This window comes from Nicotiana attenuata, unplaced genomic scaffold (assembly GCF_001879085.1).
Source record: "Nicotiana attenuata strain UT unplaced genomic scaffold, NIATTr2, whole genome shotgun sequence".
Taxonomy (NCBI): domain Eukaryota; kingdom Viridiplantae; phylum Streptophyta; class Magnoliopsida; order Solanales; family Solanaceae; genus Nicotiana; species Nicotiana attenuata.
Window position 1 is genome coordinate 24,578 of NW_017670982.1, and position 22,161 is coordinate 46,738.

A 22,161-nucleotide genomic window follows, 5' to 3' on the forward strand; every position below is an offset into this window, starting at 1 on the left:
GACCCTGGTTCATGAGATATGAGTTGATGGGTTTGATAGAAAAGCATGAACGGTTATGGGTTTGGTGTGTTGATTGTTGATTATTGGTACCTTATGGGTGATAAAGAATAATGTTGATTATAACCATTTGAGACTTTAGAATTTATCTAGGAACAAGAGAATGGGTTATTGAGTGTAGAGACACCATTAATAAGGACTATGAAGCTTTATGCCACCAAGTGTTTGAGTAAATGCTTAAGTAACCAAAACATGAGAATTATTGCTAATATGGAATCCCTTTGACTTGTATTGATTTAGATTAAAGTTGAAAGGGTTGACAAACGTTGTATTATGCTCAAGAGCAGGAAGTTAAGGTATGTGAGACTAACTCTCTATGTTTGGGAATGTTAATGATTCTCCCTACACTACGTTTCTTTTACCACGTTATTAATTGCCTCAGAAATATAGTTAAATTCCTTGAATAGTTGCAGAACTTCTATTCTCTAGCTTCGTAACTTGTTCATGACTTTCATTCTGAACGTTGTGAAATTAGTGCATAATCAATATATACTTGGGTTTGATGCCCATGAGTCTCAGTCTAGTGTACTCAGCATGTCATAAACAGTTGAAGTTTCAATTTTCATAATCAGCTCATAAATATATGTCTCAGTCTAGTCCTATTCAGTACTCCAATATTATGTAACTCAGTGTGATTCAGTATTCCAGTATCATGTAACTCAGTGTGATTCAGTATTTCACTATCATGTATTGCAGTTTGATTCTCAGTTCCTGAATGTTGAACACCTGTATTTGGGCTTGAGGCTGTAGTTTATATGCTTTACGCATACTTGGGCCTGAGGCCGTAGTTTATATGCTTTATGCATACTTGGGCCTGAGGCCGTAGTTTATGCTTTATGCATGTTTGGGCCTGAGGCCGTAGTTTATGCTTTATGCATTTTTGGGCCTGAGGCCGTAGTTATGTATACGTATACTTGGGCTTGAGGCTGTAGCTTTAAGAAATTGAACACGTTTTTTCCTAAGATCGAGAGTTAACATCGTGCCTAGGTATACCTTTCGATCGGGCAGATGCTCGATCAGTATAATTTGTTCCAGCTCTTCAACCGTTGATTTTGTAGCGTCAAAATCATCGAGGATTATGAAGGATCGAGGTATCATACAGTCATCATCCACGTAAGTTCCCTGCTCCTCCGGTTGGATCGAGGCTGGCAACTATGGTTGTTATTTGGCCTTCAGTTTTCCCTTTAATTCTGATTCCTGTGCTATGAAAGTGTAGATACCAGTATCATTTCGTCGATTGCAAACATTTCTTTGGTGGCGGGTTATTCCCCGTACACCGTTTTGACTCCTTCCGATGTTGGGAACTTTAAAACTTGATGAAGTGTCGAGGGTACTGCCCTAATGTTATGGATTCAAGTCCTTCCGAGCAGTGCGTTGTACCTTATGTCGCCCTCGATCACATGGAACTTTGTTTCTTGGATGGTCCGGCCACATTTACTGGCAAAATAATTTCTCCTTTGGTGGTTTCACTTGCCATATTGAAACCATTAAGTACTCGAGCTGCGGGCACAATTTGATCTTGTAGGCCGAGTTGCTCTACGACCCTTGATCGCATAATGTTGACCGAGCTACCTGGATCAATAAAAACACATTTGACCTGAATTTTACTCATAAGGACATATTACTAGTGCGTCTTTGTGAGGTTGTTCGATCCCTTCTGCATCCTCATCATTGAAAGAGAAGGGTAGTCCCGAGTTCACTTTTCTCTTGTGATTGTTACCTTGGGGCGTTTGAATACCGATCCTTGAGCAATATCGACCCCTCCAAGGATCATGTGAATCACGTGTTGTGGCTCTTCTTGCTCGTTCTGTCTGTTTGAATCTCTATTTTTTAAGTGGTTCTTGGCCCGATCACTTAAGAATTCCCGAAGGTGTCCCTCGTTGAACAATCGGGCTACTTTCTCCCTTAGTTGTCTGCAATATTCTATTTTATGGCCATGGGTGCCATGATACTTGCATATTTGGTTTTGGTTTCTCTGGGCCGAATCAGTCTGCAGAGGTCGAGGCCACCTGGTATCTTTGATACGCCCAATGGCCGATACTATGGTGGAAGCATCTACGCCAAAGTTATATTCTGACGATCGAGGTGCTTCTTTGGACCTGACATCCCTATCGAAACCACTCTTGTTCATGAGCCCTCGGGAGCTCTGTCCCCGATCATTCCTTCTATCATTCTGAACGGGGTTGCATCCAGGCCCGTTATTTCTTCGATCTTCATCGTATAGATGATATCGGTCTCTGTTCGACCGTGGTTCCCAGTCGAAGTCCCTTTTAACTCTGTCCACGGGCCTGTTAGGATAAACCGAACCGGTTGGAGTCCCCAGTTGATCATCCTCGACCCTGATCTTCGACTGATACCGATTATGTACATCGGCCCAAGTGACAGCTAGATATTCGATCAAATTTTTCTTCAACTACTATGAAGCTACGGAACTCCGAGCGTTGAGACCTTGAGTAAAAGCTTGAACAGCCCAATCATCGGTGACAGGTGGCAAATCCATTCGTTCCATTTGGAATCGAGATACGAATACCCTAAGCATCTCGTTGTCTTTCTGTCTTACCTTGAAGAGGTCTGACTTTCTGGTAGCGACCTTAATGGATCCGGCGTGCACCTTTACAAAGGAATCTAGAAGCATAGCAAATGAATCAATAGAATTAGGTGGTAAATTATGGTACCATATCATAGCACCCTTCGATAGAGTCTCCCCGAACTTCTTCAGCAATACGGACTCAATCTCATCATCTTCCAAGTCATTTCCCTTGATGGCGCACGTGTATGAGGTGACATGCTCGTTTGGATCTGTTGTCCCGTTATACTTCGGGATCTCGGGCATACGGAACTTCTAGAGGATTGACTTCGGAGCCGCACTTGGTTAGAAAGGTTTCTCTACAAACTTTTTGGAGTCTAGTCCTTTCAATACCGGTGGTGCCCCCGGGATTTGGTCGACCCTGCAGTTATAAGTTTCCATTTTCTTATCGTTTTCCTCGATCTTCTTTTCCCCTGTCTTGATTCGCTTTGTGAGTTCTTCGAGCATTTTTTGCGATAGCATGATTAGTCTCCGGTTCTCCTCTATTCGATCTCTTTGGCACCGATTCAGCTCTATGAACAACTTCATGTGATGGCTCGAGCTCGATCCTGCTTGGTGCTCGATTCTGATTTTGGAGTTGTGCTATTGCAGCTTGTTGAGTTTGCAATATTTCGAATATCATTCGAAGACTAATCCCGCCTTCTTCACTGCTCTATGTGTTCTGATCGGCTGTTAGAGCATCTCTGCGGACGCTATTTTCATATCAACGCCCAAATTCCCATTAATGGCAATATGGGAGCTGACGTCGATTGGGTCCACAGCTGGAGCTCCATCAGGGTTGACTGGAGGTACTCCGTTTCCTAGGGCGGCTATGTTTTCATTCTCGCCATGAAGACCAAGGCCATTGTCTGTGTGTGGGGGGTGCTACTTGGGAGTTTGACATGTTGATCCTGGAATCAAAGACACTTCAAAGAACAAGCGTAAAATAGTGTGTGTTACTAAAATTGTACCAGGCAATCACTATTATCCTTAGCCCCACGGTGGGTGCCAAACTGTTTACCCTTAAAATCGGATAACAATTAAACTTATAAGTGATTTTAAGGATATGTGATTTTACTTGGCACAAACTGATAAATATAAGAATTAACGTTAGGAGTTAACAGTAAATAGATCAAACGAATGTTATGAACATTTATGGCCCTCGAGCTAACCGCCCTCGAACCAACTGAGTAAGCTATTTAAAAAAATGAACTGAACAACAAAGCTTGCAAGAGAAAAAATGTAATATATTGCTTTGATATGCGTGAATGTATGATTACAAAATGATTAGGAACCTCTTTATATAGTCGAGGAATCCTATTTATGGTATAATTCTAATTACAGAAGAAAATTCCATGATTAGCTAAATGTCCGGCCTTGACTTGATACGTGCCGAGATTTCCACCACGATCCTTGCCTGATCACGGATATCTCGGCTTTCTGTTATTCGACCTAGCAAGCTTCTTTCGATCTCGCTCGATCTCTTTCTCGCTTCGGTCTCGATCACGGCTGATCTCGATCTTGATCGGCCATTGTTCCACGAGCTTACCAATCCTTCTTCGTACCATGGTCCAATATAACCGAGGCCGAGCCTTAATCTGTCATCCCAATTTCGGTTAGTCATACAAAATTAGGCAAGCTCGATTTTAACCGTATACAAGTCTCTTGCAGAAATATAGGGTAAGTAGGGGCGGATGCACGTTCATCCGAACAGTGTTATCCGATACCACTTCGTTGACAAATTTTTAATTTATCTATGTGCGAATGACATGCAGAACAACTAATTATTAAAAACAAATTACTTTTCTTAATGCTAGAGCTTCGTTGGCGCGCTGGTAATGCGCTGCAATGTATCTTTGGAATTTATAGGATCGATCCCCCTTAAGTTGATCTGATTTTTTTGAAATTTTGAGCTTTATTTTGGAAAACGGTAGAAGCAGAAAGACTTGATCCTTTGACTCATTACCTAATGAGTCTATTTTGAATTAAAAAATGAAGTATTTAATAATATTCTTTATGAGTCTATTAGATAAATTTCAAAAACTGAAATGGAGATTTGTAATAGTATACTTGAATTATATTTCTTTAAAATATGATGTTGTTACAGTAATATATTCATTCGTTTACTTCTTTAAATGTATACGGTCAAAATCGAGGAGCATGATTTTGAAGTCTTAAATCGAGCTATGGGTCCGAGTGCGAGAGACTCGAATAGAGGTCAGATCCAGCCAAGCGACATATACCTCGAGGAGGCTGATCGAAGTCCTGACACGGCCTACATCGAGGGCAGTACAATCTCGAAGTCAATCAAGAAAGAGCGGGATTTTCTCAAGAACACGTGGATTTGGGCATTAATTATAGGATAAGGGTTGTACGAAATTGTACAGGTCCGTACTAGGCCGTTATACACTTGTACCAATAGAATTCTTTACCTTTATGAGCAAGGTACTATATTGGGGTTTTCTCCTCCTATATAAAGGGGACCCCAATCATTTTGTAAAATAGAGATCATTCACTGCAATAGAACATTCTTATTGTTCTCTTGTTTAACATGCTCAGCAATTATTCTTCAGCTTTATTGCCTTTATTTTATTGTTCATACTTTATTAGTCTTAGCTGACCTCGAGGTCCCTGGATAGACGAGCTCGAGGCCCCTACTGTTCTGATAACATTGATTTGGTTCATTGTTTCTTCTTACATAAGCTCAATATTACTCATATAATCACTAGTATTAGAATATATCACGTATCTTAAAAACCACAAATTATCTTTCATTGTTACTCACATTTTTCGAGGTAAACAGTTTGGCGTCCACCGTGGGGCTAAAGATAATAGTGATTATTTTAGTGCTAGTTTTCTGATAACACACATTATTCTTCACACTTTTTCTTGTCAAAGATTCTTTGATTTCAGGCTTAATCATGTCTAGCACACAAAATGCGCCTGCTCACGACAGTGAGGGACTTGTAGAAAATAACGGCATAGGGGTCGGTGTACTACCCGTAAACCTTGAGGGAGTGCCAAATGTGGAGCCGGTTGATATCAGCTCCCACAACGCTCTAAACACAGACGCGGCACAGACCCCGCAAGGAACGCACACAGGGAAGCCCAAGTCGGAGGCCAGGAAACACAGGGATTGGAAGAAGGAGGTGTCAGCCTCCAGGTGATATTCGATATGCTGCAAGCTCAGCAAGTCGCCATAGCTCAGCTTCAGAGTCAGAACAGGACTCCTAACACCGCCGAACCAGTAAACGCACAGCATGAACCAGTGCTTGGGAGGCCCGATGAAAGCGGCTCGGGGACTGACCCCACGATCATGAAAATGCTCGAGGAACTGACTAAAAGAATCGAGCCAGGAGAAAAGAAGATAGAAGACAACGATAAAAAGGTGGAAACTTACAACTCCCGGGTAGACCAGATACCCGGAGCACCTCCAGTTTTAAAGGGCCTAGATGCCAAAAAATTCATACAAAAACCTTTCCCCCCAAGTGCGGCTCCGATGCCCATTCCCAAGAAGTTTCGCATGTCCGATATACCGAAATATAACGGAACAACTGACCCTAATGAGCATATTACTTCGTACACTTGTGGAATCAAAGGAAATGACTTGAACGATGATGAAATCGAGTCAGTATTGTTAAAGATGTCTGGGGAAACGTTATCAAAAGGAGCTATGAGCTGGTATCACAACTTAGCTCCGAACTCCATTGACTCATTTGCAATGTTGGAGGATGCCTTTGTAAAAGCGCACGCCGGGGCTATAAAGGTGGCCACAAGAAAATCGGACGTCTTCAAAATAAAACAAAGAGATGACGAGATGCTAAGGGAGTTCGTGTCCCGGTTTCAGATGGAAAGGATGGAATTACCCCCAGTCTCCGATGACTGGGCAGTCCAGGTCTTTATGCAAGGTTTGAATGAAAGAAGCTCGGTAGCATCTCGGCAGCTGAAGTAGAACTTGATCGAGTATCCAGTTGTGACATGGTCGGATGTGCACAATCATTATCAGTCAAAAATCAGGGTCGAGGATGACCAGTTGGGGGCCCCCTCGGGCTCAGTTCACCCAAACAGGTTCGCAGCCAGGCCCCGAGGGACNCTGAAGCAGAACCTAGTCGAGTACCCGACCGTGACTTGGTCGGTTGTTCATAACCGATACCAATCAAAAATCAGGGTCGAGGATGACCAGTTGGGGGCCCCCTCGGGCTCAGTTCACCCAAACAGGTTCGCAGCCAGGCCCCCGAGGGACACAGACCGGGGATCAAGATCTAACAAAGAAAGATATCAACCGTACATCAAAGATAGAAGAAACATTTCAAGGCGTAATACACCTCGAAATGATCGAAGAGTAGATCGAGGCCAAAGCTCCCGGGGATTCATGAGCAAAATCGGGTCTGACAGGCGCTCGGGACCAGTGGAGGCTCCNGCTCGGGACCAGTGGAGGCACCTAGATTATTGGAATACAACTTCAGTATCGACGCCTCAAGTATCGTCTCAGCCATTGGCAAGATTAAAGATACTAGATGGCCCAAGCCCATACAGATAGATCCTTCTCAGAGAAACCCCAACGTAATGTGTAAGTACCATGGTACTCACGGGCATAAGACCGAGGATTGCAGACAACTTAGAGAGGAGGTAGCTCGACTATTCAACGAGGGGCATCTTCATGAATTTCTCAGTGATCGGGCCAAAAACCATTTCCAAGAAAGAGATGCAAACAGGAAGAATGAACTCGAAGAACCTCAGCACGTCATTCACATGATCATCGGTGGAGCAAACATCCCACAGGGACCTACATTCAAACGTACTAAAATGTCTATCACAAAGGAATAACGGAATCAGAGCTATGTGTCCGAGGACGCTCTATCATTCTGCGACAAAGAAGCAGAAGACGTATCCCAGCCTCACAATGATGCCCTGGTAATCTCTATCCTTTTGAATAAAATTCAGGTTAAACGTGTTTTAGTGGATCCAGGTAGCTCGGCAAATATAATCAGGTCCAAGGTCGTGGATCAGCTCGGGCTGCTCGATCAAATCATACCGGCATTTCGGGTCTTGAATGGCTTTAACATGGCAAACGAAACGACGAAAGGAAAAATCATCCTCCCAGTCAATATGGCCGAAACCATACAAAACACCAAATTTCATGTCATTGAAGGTGACATGAGATATAATGCTTTGCTCGGAAGGCCGTGGATCCATAGCATGAGGGCGGTGCCATTGACCCTCCACCAAATGATGAAGTTCCCAATGAATGATGGCGTGAAAACAATATATGGAGAACAACATGCAGCTAAGGAGATGTTTGCAGTGCACGACTTGACACCGGAATCGACGTCATTATCGGAAAAGTCAAAGGACAAACAGGCGGCCAAATTGCAATTACAACTCGTGCCCTCGGTTGATCCCGAGGGACAAATGTCCGATGAACAGGTGGCTGGGGACGAAGGAGAAGATTTCCTCACTCCTCGAACTTTCGTTGCCTCCGAGGAATCAGATGCAACGAAATCCACGATCGAAGAACTCGAACAGGTCATATTAATCGAGCGTCTTCCGGCACAAAAGGTATACCTGGGGACGGGGCTAACCCCTGAACTCAAGAAAAAACTCATTCAATTTCTCATCGATAATATTGATTGCTTCGCTTGGTCCCATGTAGTTATGACAGGGATCCCACCGGAGATAACTACCCATCGAATAAGTGTCAATCCCAGATTTAAACCGGTGAAGCAAAAGAGGAGACCTCAGTCCGAGGTAAAGCATGCATTCATCAAAGAAGAGGTAACCAAACTTTTCAAAATAGGGTCCATCGGAGAAGTAAAATATCCTGAATGGCTAGCTAACGTAGTTATAGTCCCTAAAAAGGGGAATAAACTTAGAATGTGTGTAGATTACAAAGATTTGAACAAAGCATGCCCTAAAGATTCTTTCCCATTGCCCAAAATCGATCGCCTGATCGATGCTACGGCCGGCCACGAGATCCTTACTTTTCTCGACGCCTACTCTGGGTACAACCAAATTCAAATGAACCCCGAAGACCGGGAGAAAACTTCATTCATCACCAAGAACGTATTGTTATAATGTAATGCCCTTCGGGCTAAAAAATGCAGGAGCCACATATCAACGTTTAGTTAATAAGATGTTCGAATATCAAATAGGCAAATCCATGGAAGTTTACATTGATGACATGCTAGTTAAGTCCCTACGCGCAGAGGACCATTTGACCCATTTGCAAGTAACGTTCGATATCCTAAGAAAGTACAACATGAAGCTTGACCCCGAGGAATGCGCTTTTGGAGTCGAATCGGGCAAGATCTTGGGCTTGATGGTATCGAACAGGGGTATCGAGATCCACCCCGATAAAATCAAAGCCACCGAATGACTCAAATCACGAAGATAGGAACACTTCTCTCGAACTACTAGATGAAAAACATGAGGACGCATTAATTTGAATGGCCGCGCAAAAACAAAGGATCGAAATGTATTACAACAAAAGGAGAACCTTCGATATTTCGGAATCGGGGACTTAGTCCTAAGGAAAGTCACTCTCAAAACTCGATACCCAACCAAAGGGAAACTAGGCCCCAATTGGGAAGGACCGTACTGTCACGCCCCAAATTCGAGGGACATGACCGGCGCTCGACCGGGTAGCCCCAGCCAAGCGAACCTGGATGCCTTTCCTAACCCACATGTTACCCCATGTTTTCCTTACTCAATTATTCCAAGGATTTTCCAAATAATTAGTTAAGAACACTTTTTTTTTAATTTACAAAACACATACGTACTTACATAATGGTAATGAAATCACCAACTCGTTACCAACGTATGAAAACACGGATTTACACAAGTTTCTAACCCACATCTACTGTCTACGGAGCCTCTAATAGTACAACAGGATAATACAGGATTTGCCGGTAACAAGGCTCTGGCTATACCTTACACAAAATCAAATAAAACTCCGGAAACAATGTGGCCTGAACCATGCAGGGCCCCGAGAGGAAAGGGGCTCACCAAAAAGCTGATGGATGACGAAAGGGAGCTACGATCGGTGGACTAGAGTACCTGCTACGGATCCACCTACAATCATAACACGAATGTAGCGCCCCCGGCAAAAGGGACGTCAGTACATTTGAGTTGTACTGGTATGTATGAACAAACTTTGCTCCAAGTAAATTCGAACCATAAGCAAGTAAGTAGCAGTAATAAAAGTGACAATCAAATCCACAAGGATGGAACAATTAAGCCAACAGGTATACAATCTCTCCTCCATAAACAGGCATGTAATTATAATGGAAATAACAATCAAATCCACAAAGAAAGAGCAATTCAACAAGTTTACAATCTCTCCTGTTTCCCCTTCCACATTTCCACATCGATAATTTCACAATTTGTTCATAGTTTATTTCAATAGCGATTTTGATCGCTTTCCAACCTTATTACCTCGGCCACCCTTATTACCTCGGCCACCCTTATCACCACAACCCACACCTTATTTCTTCGTGTTGCGGTGCGCAACCCGATCCCACCGAACAATCACAATTCACAAACAACACAACAACAACAACAATTCACAAAGAATAACAACAACAATCCTCAAGAACAACAACAATGACCCTCAAGGAACAACAACAACAATTTACAAAGATTAACAACAACGATCCTCAAGAAACAACAACAATGACCCTCAAGGAACAACAACAACAATTTACATGAACTTCCACAGCCATCAATACCATTTCCATGTGGTCCACTACTCATATGCATTAATTGGTCACAACGATAATTTCCCACGACAAACCACATATGTTACTACCACGGTCATTCCGATCACATCAATTCCCATTTCCTTCCATTACTTGTTTCACAGTTCTTACCACATAGCACATTCACAATTGCAAACTTGGTTTATTTTCCAATTCACCAAATGGTCTAGCAACGTCAATCTAGTGCACAAGTTAATGCGTATGACTTAGAAAAGAAGTTCACAATTTCTATTCAAACTTATTTAGGTTACCAACCCATCTTTGTACCATCTTTTACTCCTACCCAATTACTCTCACTAGGTCTTAGGTTATAGAATGACATGCGTGTATGAGTTCAACCACTATTTTCAAAAACCAATGCATGAGACTCCCCCCCCCCCCCAGTTTAAACCAAAAATTCGGTGAAAAGGGTTAGGGATGTTACCTGCAAGAAAAGGGGGATGAAGATAAGCTTGAAATTTCCCAGCCCGGATGGTTTTGAAGAATCAAATTTTGGAGAAGATGACTTTCTCTCTCAAGACCCTCTCTTCCTCTCTCTTATTTTGTGCAGAAGATCGTTAAAAATGAGGGGCTGGGGTGTTTTATTAAAAAGGGGGTCGGGTATAAAATTTAGAAAATAGAAGCCCGAGCAAGATCTGCGGTCGCATTCTGCGATCGCAAAACTGAAATGCGGTCCGCAGATTGGACCGCAGAATTGCCCCCAAAACTCTGATGATTCTGTTTGGGTCTGCGACAGGAATGCGGTCCGCATCCTGTTATGCTGTCGCATTGTGCACCGCAGAACTGACCTTCACAAATCCTTGAGGAACTTGTGCGACGACTATGCGGTCCGCATATTTGTTATGCGATCGCATAGTAGACCGCATTTTCAACATTAATTTTGACAACTCTTCTGTTCCACTCCGCGGTAGAAATGCGGTCCGCATATCAATTATGCAGTCGCATTTTGGACCGCATCTTGACCTTAAGTTTAACCAAACCACAGCTTCACTATGCGGTAGGAATGCGGTCCGCATACCAGATCTGCGACCGCATTCTTAACCGCATAATGGCATTTTTCTGGGAAATTGATTCTTTTGATTTTTTTTCAAACTTAGATCAATACCAAGGGTCCGAACCGCGGCAAGCATGCGAGCCGCGAAGAATTCTACACATTCCTAACACATATTCGGAGTTGACACCACCAGATACTAGGTTTTGAGCCAAAAATTTTACGGGGCCTCACACGTACCGTGTCCCCGGAGTCATAGGGAGAGGATCTTACAAACTTAGTACAATGGGAGGCGAGCAATTACCAAACAATTGAAATGTATCGTTGCTCAAATGCTATTACTGCCGAAGTATGACCTTCTCCCCTTTTTTCCATTTGTATTTAAAACTAACTCCTTACAAATGTCCGTTTGGAAACATCGAAGCACCTTTTAGCTTGAAGACCCGGGGTTTTCGGAGCTTGCGTTGCACTCTTTCCCTTAGATCGGGTTTTATCCCAAATGGGTTTTACCAGCAAGGTTTTTAACGAGGAAATACCTATATGCTACCTAAGGAATATTCTACAAGTATTCAAGGCTTCTTTTCAATCATCCTCGAACACTGGGGGGCATCACCCTAGGAAGAAGCATTCTCGAAGAAAACAATCCATGCCAAGGAGGGCCTCGATAGGGGAATGTTGTAATGGGCCAAACGGTCAAATAAACCGTGTCCATATAGAATAGTCGAGCCCCCAGCGGCAAAACATGTATGCATGTATCGATTATTTGAAGAAGCATTTTTATTATATCAAAACACTTTGTGCCTCAAAAAAGTCTACTATTTTCACATTTAACGGCTCAAGGGCCAGAACCCCGAACTCACCCGAATACTCGGGAACTGTCAGCGACAATCGACACATCGAGTCATCGAACACTCGAACTTATAAGACCTCAAAGAGGCACACTCGAACTTATAAGACCTCAAAGAGGCACACTCGAACTTATAAGACCTCAAAGAGGCATACTCGAACTTATAAGACCTCAAAGAGGCACACTCGAGCTCACAAGACCTCAAAAAGGCATCCCCTCGATATTGAGGCCAAGGTCATCACACTCGGGGACTAAAGGCTACGGCCATATAAAAGACTACGGTCACATGAAAAGACTACGGTCCCATGAAAAGGCCACGGCCGAAATAATGCGGCTCGGAGACATCCGACTTCCGCCATAAAACCAAAAGGCCTTCATATACTTCGAAAAAACCGGTTCAATCAGGCTACCCTCGGCAAAAGCAAATTATAAGGGGCTTCGATATAATCAGCCCTCGAATAATGTGAAGGCTTCGATAACATCAGCCTTCGAAAAAATCTCAAGAGGTATTTGATTAACGTTGCATATCAAATTACAAATGAGGTTCCAATCAGTCGAACCTTCAAAAAACCCAACGGGTACGAAAACACATGCCAAGGCATAGAAAAATTAACACTAAGTCTTTTAGCCAAAAAAGGGGGGGGGGGGAAATTATAGCCATTCTTAGAGGCCAAATTGGCCCAACTAAAACAGCCTAAGGGCTAACCTAAAAGAGCCTAAGGGCTGACCTAAAGAGCCTAAGGGCCAACCTAAAAGAGCCTAAGGGCCGACCTAAAGAGCCTAAGGGCCAACCTAAAAAAGCCTAAGGGCTAACTTTACTTTGAGTTCGAGCAAATCCTCACTCGACTATACAGCCCACGGGCTATCTTAACCCGAGTTCGAGCAAACTCTCACTCGGGGACTATCTATAAAGCCTAAGGGCTAACTTTACTTCGAGTTCGAGCAAATCCTCACTCGACTGTACAGCCCACGGGCTATCCTAACCCGAGTTCGAGCAAACTCTCACTCGGGGACTATCTATAAAGCCTAAGGGCTAACTTTACTTTGAGTTAGAGCAAATCCTCACTCGACTATACAGCCCACGGGCTATCTTAACCCGAGTTTGAGCAAACTCTCACTCGGGGACTATCTATAAGCCTAAGGGCTAACTTTACTTCGAGTTCGCGCAAATCCTCACTCCACTATACAGCCCACGGGCTATCTTAACCCGAGTTCGAGCAAACTCTCACTAGGAAACTATCTATAAAGCCTAAGGGCTAACTTTACTTCGAGTTCGAGCAAATCCTCACTCGACTATACAGCCCACGGGCTATCTTCCCGAGTTCGAGCAAACTCTCACTTGGGGACTATCTATAAAGCCTAAGGGCTAACTTTACTTCGAGTTCGAGCAAATCCTCACTCGACTATACAGCCCACGGGCTATCTTAACCCGAGTTCGAGCAAACTCTCACTCGGGGACTATCTATAAAGCCTAAGGGCTAACTTTACTTCGAGTTCGAGCAAATCCTCACTCGACTGTACAGCCCACGGGCTATCTTAAACCGAGTTCGAGCAAACTCTCACTCGAGGACTATTATTAAAGCCTAAGGGCTAACTTTACTTCGAATTCGAGCAAATCCTCACTCGACTATACAGCCCAAGGGCTATCTTTATTTCAAGTTCGAGCAAACATTCGCTCGACTACTAAGCCCACGGGCTATCTTAACCCGAGTTCGAGCAAATTCTCATTCGGGAACTCTCCATAAAGCCTAAGAACTGTCTTTATTTCAAGCTCGAGCGAATGCTCGCTCGACTATAAGCCCAAGGGCTATCCGAGTTCGAGCAAATTCTCACTCGAGGACCACGAAAAGTTCTAAGGATTATTTTATCTCGAGACCTTGCTCTCACCTAACTCGGGCTCGAGAATCCCGACGTTCCAAGTTCACCTTCAAGCTTCGCTCGAGGATTAACAAAGACCTCGAAGTGTATTGTATTGATCGTTTAAAAACCTAGGGGTTTATTATGTCCTAAAGATCGATATTTGAGATAGTCATTGAAATCATAAAATAGAGTCTTTTACGAATAAGGACATAATAAAATCCAGCATGGGCCGAATGGGATACAAAAAAAAATCCTTTTATATATTTCCAAGAAATGATTACAAAGTACGACTATGGCACCCACAAAGGATACTTACACGGGAACAAAGAAGCGTAAACAAAAGCTAAAGATTCTAATTCACTTTTAAGGTCGTTTCCTCGAGAGCATCATCTCCGGAAATCCTCTTCTCGGGGATACCATTCCAGATCTCTGGGAACGTATATATGGGACAGGAAGCCCTCGATAAGGGTAATTATATCTCCAGCAACAGAGATCGAGCATTCCGTCAAAACTTTGGGCTACCATACATCAAGAAAGAGCGAGCAAAAGGGAAAAAACCAAAAGGGGTTGCAAGATGCATGAGCAACAGTCCAAGAATGATCATCTTCGGAACTCTGTTCCGATGTGGGATGCAAAAGTTTGTAGATAATAGTGCCACCTCATTCCATGGAAAGCAAAAGGAATTAAGCGCCACACCAGGTTGAAGTTAAGACAGATGAAAAGCAGTGTAAAGTTCGCGTATCTTCTGATACGGAAGAGATTGCCTTTCTCTCGTTGTCTCGAGCCGAAGCTTTGAAAAAGGAAACTTTGGCGTAGCTGGTAAAGTCGTTGCCGTGTGACCTTGTGGCCACCGGTTTGAACCATGGAAATAGGTGATTAGAGGAGGAAGTAAAGAAGGGAAAGGAATAAAGCTAGAAGAAGAAGAAAGAAGTGTAGTTGTTGTCCAACAAAGCAATCTCCTATTTATAGAAAACCGACGACGGAACCGGCGGCGCAAGTGGCCGACAAAGGCTGAAACGTATTTGACGTCCTGGGGAAGCACACTGACATGGCATTTCCGGTCACTTCAAGCGCCTACGTCACAACCATGACATCATCACAAGTGGTTCGGGAGAATCGAGGCTCAAATCATTTCATATCATTTCATTCTGAGAAACGCGGGGACTATCTGTACACGGTCAAAATCGAGGAGCATGATTTTGAAGTCTTAAATCGAGCTATGGGTCCGAGTCCGAGAGACTCGAAGTAGTGGTCAGATCCGGCCAAGACACATATACCCCAAGGAGGCTGATCGAAGGCCTGACACGGCCTACATCGAGGGCAGTACAATCTCAAAGTCAATCAAGAAAGAGCAGGAATTTCTCAAGAACGCGTGGATTTGGGCATTAATTACAGGATAAGGGTTGTACGAAATTGTACAGGTTCGTACTAGGCCGTTGTACACCTGTACCAATAGAATTCTTTACCTTTGTGAGCAAGGTACTATATTGGAGTTTTCTCCTTCTATATAAATGGGACCCCAATCATTTTGTAAAGCAGAGATCATTCACTGCAATAGAACATTCTTATTCTTCTCTTGTTTAACGTGCTCAGCAATTATTCTTCAGCTTTATTGTATTTATTTATTGTTCATACTTTATTAGTCTTAGCTGACCTCGAGGTCCCTAGATAGACGAGCTCGAGGCCCCTACTGTTCTGATAACATTAATTTGGTTCATTATTTCTTCTTACTTAAGCTCAGTATTACTCATATAATCACTAGTATTAGAATATGAGGGTGTTTGGGTTGGCTTATTTTAAGTGCTTATTGGCTTTTAAGCACTTTTTTAGTTTGTGTGGTGTTTGACAATGATAAAAAGTGCTTAAAAACACTTACTTTTAGGCATAAAAAGTACAAAAATAAACCAAAAGTCAAAAGTTGGGTATTACCAACCTATGACTTTTGGCTTTTAGCTTAAAAGCTAATTTTTATAAGCTAATCCAAACACTTTCTATATCACGTATCTTTAAAACCACAAATTATCTTTAATTGTTAATCACATTTTTCGAGGTAAACATTAAATGTCGACACCACTTACTAAAAATCCTGCTTATTACGCTCTCGAGGGTAAGGCTCGTACAATAGATCCTTGTGGTTCGACCCTTCCCTGCACCCCGCATATTACAGGAGCTTAGTGCACGGGCGGCCCTTTCATATCACAAGGGAGCCTTATGGTTGTGTTGTGAATCTGAAGGGTTAAATCACCTTTCTTTACCTTTGGAAGAATTACACATATTTTGGCAGGAAAGATAGAGAAGACAATCATTTTAAACTGAATATATACAGTATTAATTTTAGAACAGCGCTTTCACTGTGCATTTTGTTTTCACAGTAACTATTTATTGACAGGAAAGACAGAGAAAACAATCATGAGTTGCACATAAATAGTTACAGTAATAGATACTACCACTTTCTTTCATCCATACTTTCTCCTGATTGTTTGCTAGTCCCGGGTGAATTCAGTCATTTAAAAGAAAGCTACTGCTTATGAATATGACAAGAGTCCTAAATCTTGTGAATTACTGAACCATTTTGACTGACCTTAAAAATGGCACTAAAACTTAACAACTTAATGGAAAGAAAACTAAACGAGTACAAATTGAGTGGGATCTTCCAAATTCAGTCCTGGTCACTCCGATCCACTCATGAACATTATGCCAAAAGATAATGACTAGGATTCACTTCAAGATTTTGTTCTTTTAGGGGACGGATAAGGTCGTCACTAGAAAAAGAGAACAGAAGTTTTAACTCTGCAACTCTCATATTTAGTCAAAAATAATATTTAGTCATGTTACAATTATTATACTACAATCTTAATTTTTAATTAAAACAAGAAACAAAAAGAGATTAGGTTTATAATCTGACACTTACAGTTGACAACCAAAAAGATTTAATTATAATCAATACTGCATCATAATTCAATCCACATCGTATAGAACCACTAAAGAGAAAACATTTTTATTAAGAGTTTTTACATTTTTAAAACTCGAACTTGAAATCTTGAATTAAGATAAGAAGGATCAAAATTTGTTCCATCATACCCTTTAGGTGATAGAAGAAATAAGAAAATAACTATGGTAGGATCAAAAGTTGTTTTTAAAGTGTACTTGTAATAGGGAAAAGATAGTAGTTATTGGTCTTATAAAACATATTTTCTTCCTTTCTGATCCTTTTCACGTCCATGCTCATAGAAAAAAAGAGGCATGTAAGAAAAAGATAGGGGATCTTTTCACAAATATTAACTCTAATTGATTGTTTATTTTTCTTAATTGGTATATATAAATTATATACTGATGATATATATATATATATATATTGATTATTTTTAATTTAGGTGATTGAATGTATTGTAATTTAGGTTAACTCTTTATAAAGAAAAAAAAAAAAAAAAAGGAAAACCACTCTCCAACAAATTAAAGGAGCGTGGAATATGAGCTCACATTTCATTAGTATATCTGAGAGAGGATTCTATCCTGCCAGCAATTCCTCTTTGTCGTGTTCACGACATATATATTATATGCCATCTCATCTCCACCTACCTCCTCCCTCCTCCCTCCTCCACCAAAAACTCAGACACCGTCATCAACTTTCATTTTTCTTTTCTTAAATCTCCTTCCCTTTTGTACTTACAAAATCAATTCAATTGTTCATCATAAAACCGTCATTTCTCTCTATCTTCTAATTAATAGTAATAACATTTTTCTCCTATCCAATCGATTATTCTTTATTTCGTTTTCATTATCTGTACATCTTGTATAATAATTCAAAGGCATATTGGTCGAATTTTAGATGTTTCAATGACGAGTGCCATCGGAAATGGTTCGTTGTTTTATCGTACTCCGTCAAAATTTGATGGTGCTGACACCTCCTCGGAAAAGTTAGGAGTTCTAAAGCTACGGGCATGTAATTTTTGCAAAGCTGCGTTATTGGGCTTACCGCCCTTAAGGGCAATGGAGGCTTCTAGAACGTCTCATATCAATGGAAAAGCCGAAAATGTTCATCAGCCAGGATACAATTCAAACGATCGAGTACCTGCAAATGATTGTCCTGGCTTTTCTGGTATTGATATTTCGCTTTTGTTTTTCTGTATGTAGCTTTTCAGCAGAGGGCACGCTTTTCGAAAAACTATATATAGCTAAAAATAAATTAACAATGTATGTTGTAGAAGAAAATTTAACAATGTGTACTTAACTATGATCCGAAATCTGAGCCCGTTATACTGAAAAAGTAGTTGATGCAATTAGCACTCGCATGCTGGCTTTAAATCTTGAATATGTCTTTCTGTTGAAGAACTGTGAAATTATTCCTAGCTCATATTGCTATTTCCTGTTGTGTCCTGTAAAAGCATTAGAAGTTGTTTACATCTGATTTTCCTGGATTGATTGGACATAATTTTTCTTGCTTACCTGAATGAGACAACAATTTTAGTGAAGGTAGTTTTGGTGTCAAAAAAGTTGCAGTTACTGATGTGGTGAATGATCTAACTAGGTAAAAGTATACCTGGGATTTCTACAAACGGAAATTCAATGAACATTGTTTGGCACAAATGTTCCGTAGAGAAAAGTGACAGAGAGGAGTTGCTTCAGCAAAGGGGTTGTGTTATATGGATTACCGGTCTGAGTGGTTCAGGTTTGTTTAACATCCCATAAGCTCATTGCAGCTACAAATTCCTCTCTGCCACTTTATATTTTTGTGGGTATATTTTCATATGATGTACTGGCCGTTTCTGTATTTTCTGGGTTTTTTTTTTGGTTTAGTATTTTGTACATGCGTGTGATACTTCAGAACAATGCACTATGTACTAGGAAACACAATTGGGTGCTATATGACTTGAAATATTTGCGATGTACTAAGTCAAATGGTAAATATCCAGTGAAGTAAATTGAAGAAGTCTTAGAAACTAGGGGTAATGTCGGATTCAATGTGTTGGGGATTTAGAGATCTGTCTTCCTTTGGAAAAAGACAATGGGAGACCTTTAAATGGGTTGTTCCCCACAAATCCATTTAAAGCTAGTGAACAAGTCTGAAGTGCTAATTAACCTTCCATTTTGTTACCAAGAAAAGCATTTCTAGTTTCTCCATCAGCTATTTTGCCAACATATTGTGGGTCTTAATGTAAATTCAAGACTTAAATGTTGCAACCTCATATTTAATTGATTTTGAAGTAATAATTGGATTTATTTTTTTTTATATTTACTTGTTCTTTTTCTCTTTTCGGGCTTGGTCAATAGATTCATCTGAAACTAGCAGAACTCAGAATGCTTTTTGTAGATCAAAAGATTAGGCTGTCTTTCTTTAGGCATCACATTCAGGGTATTTGAAATGATCTCATTTGCAGTAGCATGTTGATATTTGGCTATAATTCTTTTGGTTATTATATGGTTATTCTGGAAGTCATGCTAACTGCTTTATTGCTACTTGAAAATCATAGATCAGCACGACAGCATTCAGCTATAATATACTCCTGCATTTTTATTTTCCCCGGTTATGCTTAGCTGATTACAGTACAACATTAAGAAATGACAGAATCATATGTCTACCAGATTTGGATATTTATCCTACGAGAAGTTTGCTTGACGAATACTGCTTTATCTAAGAAGCCATTCATCAGTAGACCAGGGAATAAGTATCTGAAAACCTGGAGCTGTAGCTAAAATACTGGAAAACAGTGTGTCAAACATGTCAGCATCAAATGGTGCACATGAATGCGATTTTAACCTGGTCTCTTTCAGACTGTTCAGTTGAATTCAGCATTATCTGTGAACAAGCTGGTTTAAAGTTATTATGCGAGTAGACATACTTGGAAGCACATGAATGATTGTTGCAAAACATCTTAATACACGGCCATTTATTTTGTTTTCATTTCTTAATTTCTTTGTTTTTTCTTTTTTATTAGCACCAACCACATTAGAAAAAAAAAAAAAACCCCCCCCCAACCCCCTTTTAAAAAAAAAAAGAACACATCAAGCAGTACTGTTTCCTTATAGCTCTTATTGCCTGGTTTCTTTCTTCAGTCTATGAGCTGTTTGATTGACACTTCACATTTTTCCATTTTTAAATATTAAACATGATTTCAGGGAAGAGCACTTTGGCATGTGCTCTAAGTCGTGGCTTACATGCTAGAGGAAAACTCACCTACATCCTTGATGGTGATAATGTCCGCCATGGTCTGAATTGTGACCTTAGTTTTGGAGCTGAAGATCGAGCAGAAAATATAAGACGGATTGGTTGGTTTCTACCTTTCCCATGTTGTTCCTTCTAGGATCTAACAATTGCATATGGTTATTTCACAGGGGAAGTGGCTAAGCTTTTGGCGGATGCTGGAGTTATTTGCATTGCCAGTTTGATATCTCCCTACAGAAAGGAGCGAGATGCCTGCCGTGCTTTGCTACCTGAAGGGGATTTCATTGAGGTTCGTAATAGGAATGGTACCCAAAGGATTAGCTTCTCAAGTGAGAGCTTGCTTGTTTGACACATCTAAACAGCTGATTGAGCTGGCTAATTTTTAGGTGTTCATGGATGTTCCTCTACGTGTATGTGAGGCAAGGGACCCTAAGGGATTGTATAAGCTTGCTCGAGCTGGAAAGATAAAAGGTGCTATCTGTTATATCAGCGTCTCCTCTTTTTTCTTTTTCTTTTTTGTGAACTAGGAAAATATATTATATACTAGCTGTTTACAATCTTGCACCTATGAATTTGGTTAATTTGAAAAGTAAGATCATGTCAAATAGGTGGTCGGAGACTTGAGTTTGCTTCACTCTTAGCTATTAAGTTACCCGTTACTCGAATTTTTGTGGCCCTACTGTAGCAGGCAGAGATCCTCCTCTCCTATGTTGTTTTCAGTTTTGTTGCATCCGCTTCAGTCTTAGTTCTTGAGGATGATCATAAAATGGTACTTACGCAATTTTGCAGGTTTTACTGGTATTGATGATCCATATGAGCCACCCCTGAAATCAGAGGTAAGACAAGTCTCTCTTCTTCTTTACATGATATGCTATATTGATTGAGGATTGACTGCTAAGCTCGGTAATTTCAATATCCAGATAATAAGCATTTCCTGACTTCATGACTTGACCTATATTTTTAAATTTGGGATACACCAAATAAGCAATTTATACTATAAGTTAATGTAATCTTTCAATCACCTCAGCTTTCTTGGAGCAGATTCAATTCCACCATGCTTTAATAAAGATGATAGAACAGAAGGTGTGGCTCTTCTCTAAATTCTGATTATTCCTGGTCTTGTATCTCTTCATTGTGCAGATAGTGTTGCGTCAGAACCAAGGGCTATGTGACTCTCCTAATGACTTGGCTGATGTAGTGATCTCATACTTGGACAAAAATGGATACCTGAAAGCATAACTGCTCATGACCTTATGTTCAGACTGAGATTTCGAGAGAGCTGTGTTTCCCTTGTGAATAAGTGGGATCATAATATATGTAGATTGAGTTAATCTGTGAACTAAACTTGCGGACATTTTGTTCGATAGGCCTAGCACTTCTGTTGTACAAGGTTAGGATCTGATCGCAGAAAGAAGCACTGCATTCATGTGCCTATCGACGTCCCAAACAAAGATAAAAACATAAAAAATGAGAATATCCCCTCCCCATAAGCTATAAGTTGTGAGGAAAGATTCCGTCCGTCATAGACTCATAGTTACAAGATGCTTTTACTGCCAGAAAATACAAGTGCTAGAAAGCTAATCTATTTGCATTTTGTTGTGCGCTAGGTAAGCAAGTGATTGAGAAGTTTCCTCCAAATTATGTCATGTAAAAGAGATTTGTGATGTCTGGCTTATGGAAGCATTTAAAATGGTAAACTTTGACTACACATTGGCACAATTATCAAAGTTATATTACTCCATTTGTTTTGTTTTGTTTCTTTTCGTTTTTCATCAAATGAAAAGCGTCTTGGAGCACTTTATAAAGTCCTCAGACATTCTGTGTTATCGGGTTTAAGACAACCAGAATATCCTCCCATATAGTTAACCAAAGGAAAAGAAAATTCAGAGTTACTATAACTTAATCACTTATCTTAAATCT

The 22,161-nt window shown here is 40.9% G+C and overlaps 1 protein-coding gene across 2 annotated transcripts in view; it reads left to right on the forward strand.

Annotated features, from left to right (window-relative positions):
• Positions 1–17,573: 17,573 nt before the first annotated feature.
• The window catches only part of LOC109245006 (adenylyl-sulfate kinase 3-like), a 6,017-nt gene continuing 1,429 nt past the window's right edge, over positions 17,574–22,161 (forward strand). Inside the window, exons 1-7 of one of the 2 annotated variants that reach the window (XR_002070767.1) lie at positions 17,574–18,177; positions 18,607–18,747; positions 20,196–20,345; positions 20,412–20,530; positions 20,628–20,712; positions 21,031–21,077; positions 21,382–21,933. Coding sequence is in view for 1 of the 2 variants with exons in the window: in XM_019412178.1 (XP_019267723.1) it covers positions 17,916–18,177; positions 18,607–18,747; positions 20,196–20,345; positions 20,412–20,530; positions 20,628–20,712; positions 21,031–21,077; positions 21,382–21,480 (903 nt within the window). In the remaining variant the exon portion in view is untranslated. Of the gene's footprint in view, positions 18,178–18,606; positions 18,748–20,195; positions 20,346–20,411; positions 20,531–20,627; positions 20,713–21,030; positions 21,078–21,381; positions 21,983–22,161 lie in introns of those variants that run through there. The other variant, XM_019412178.1, reaches the window with a different exon arrangement.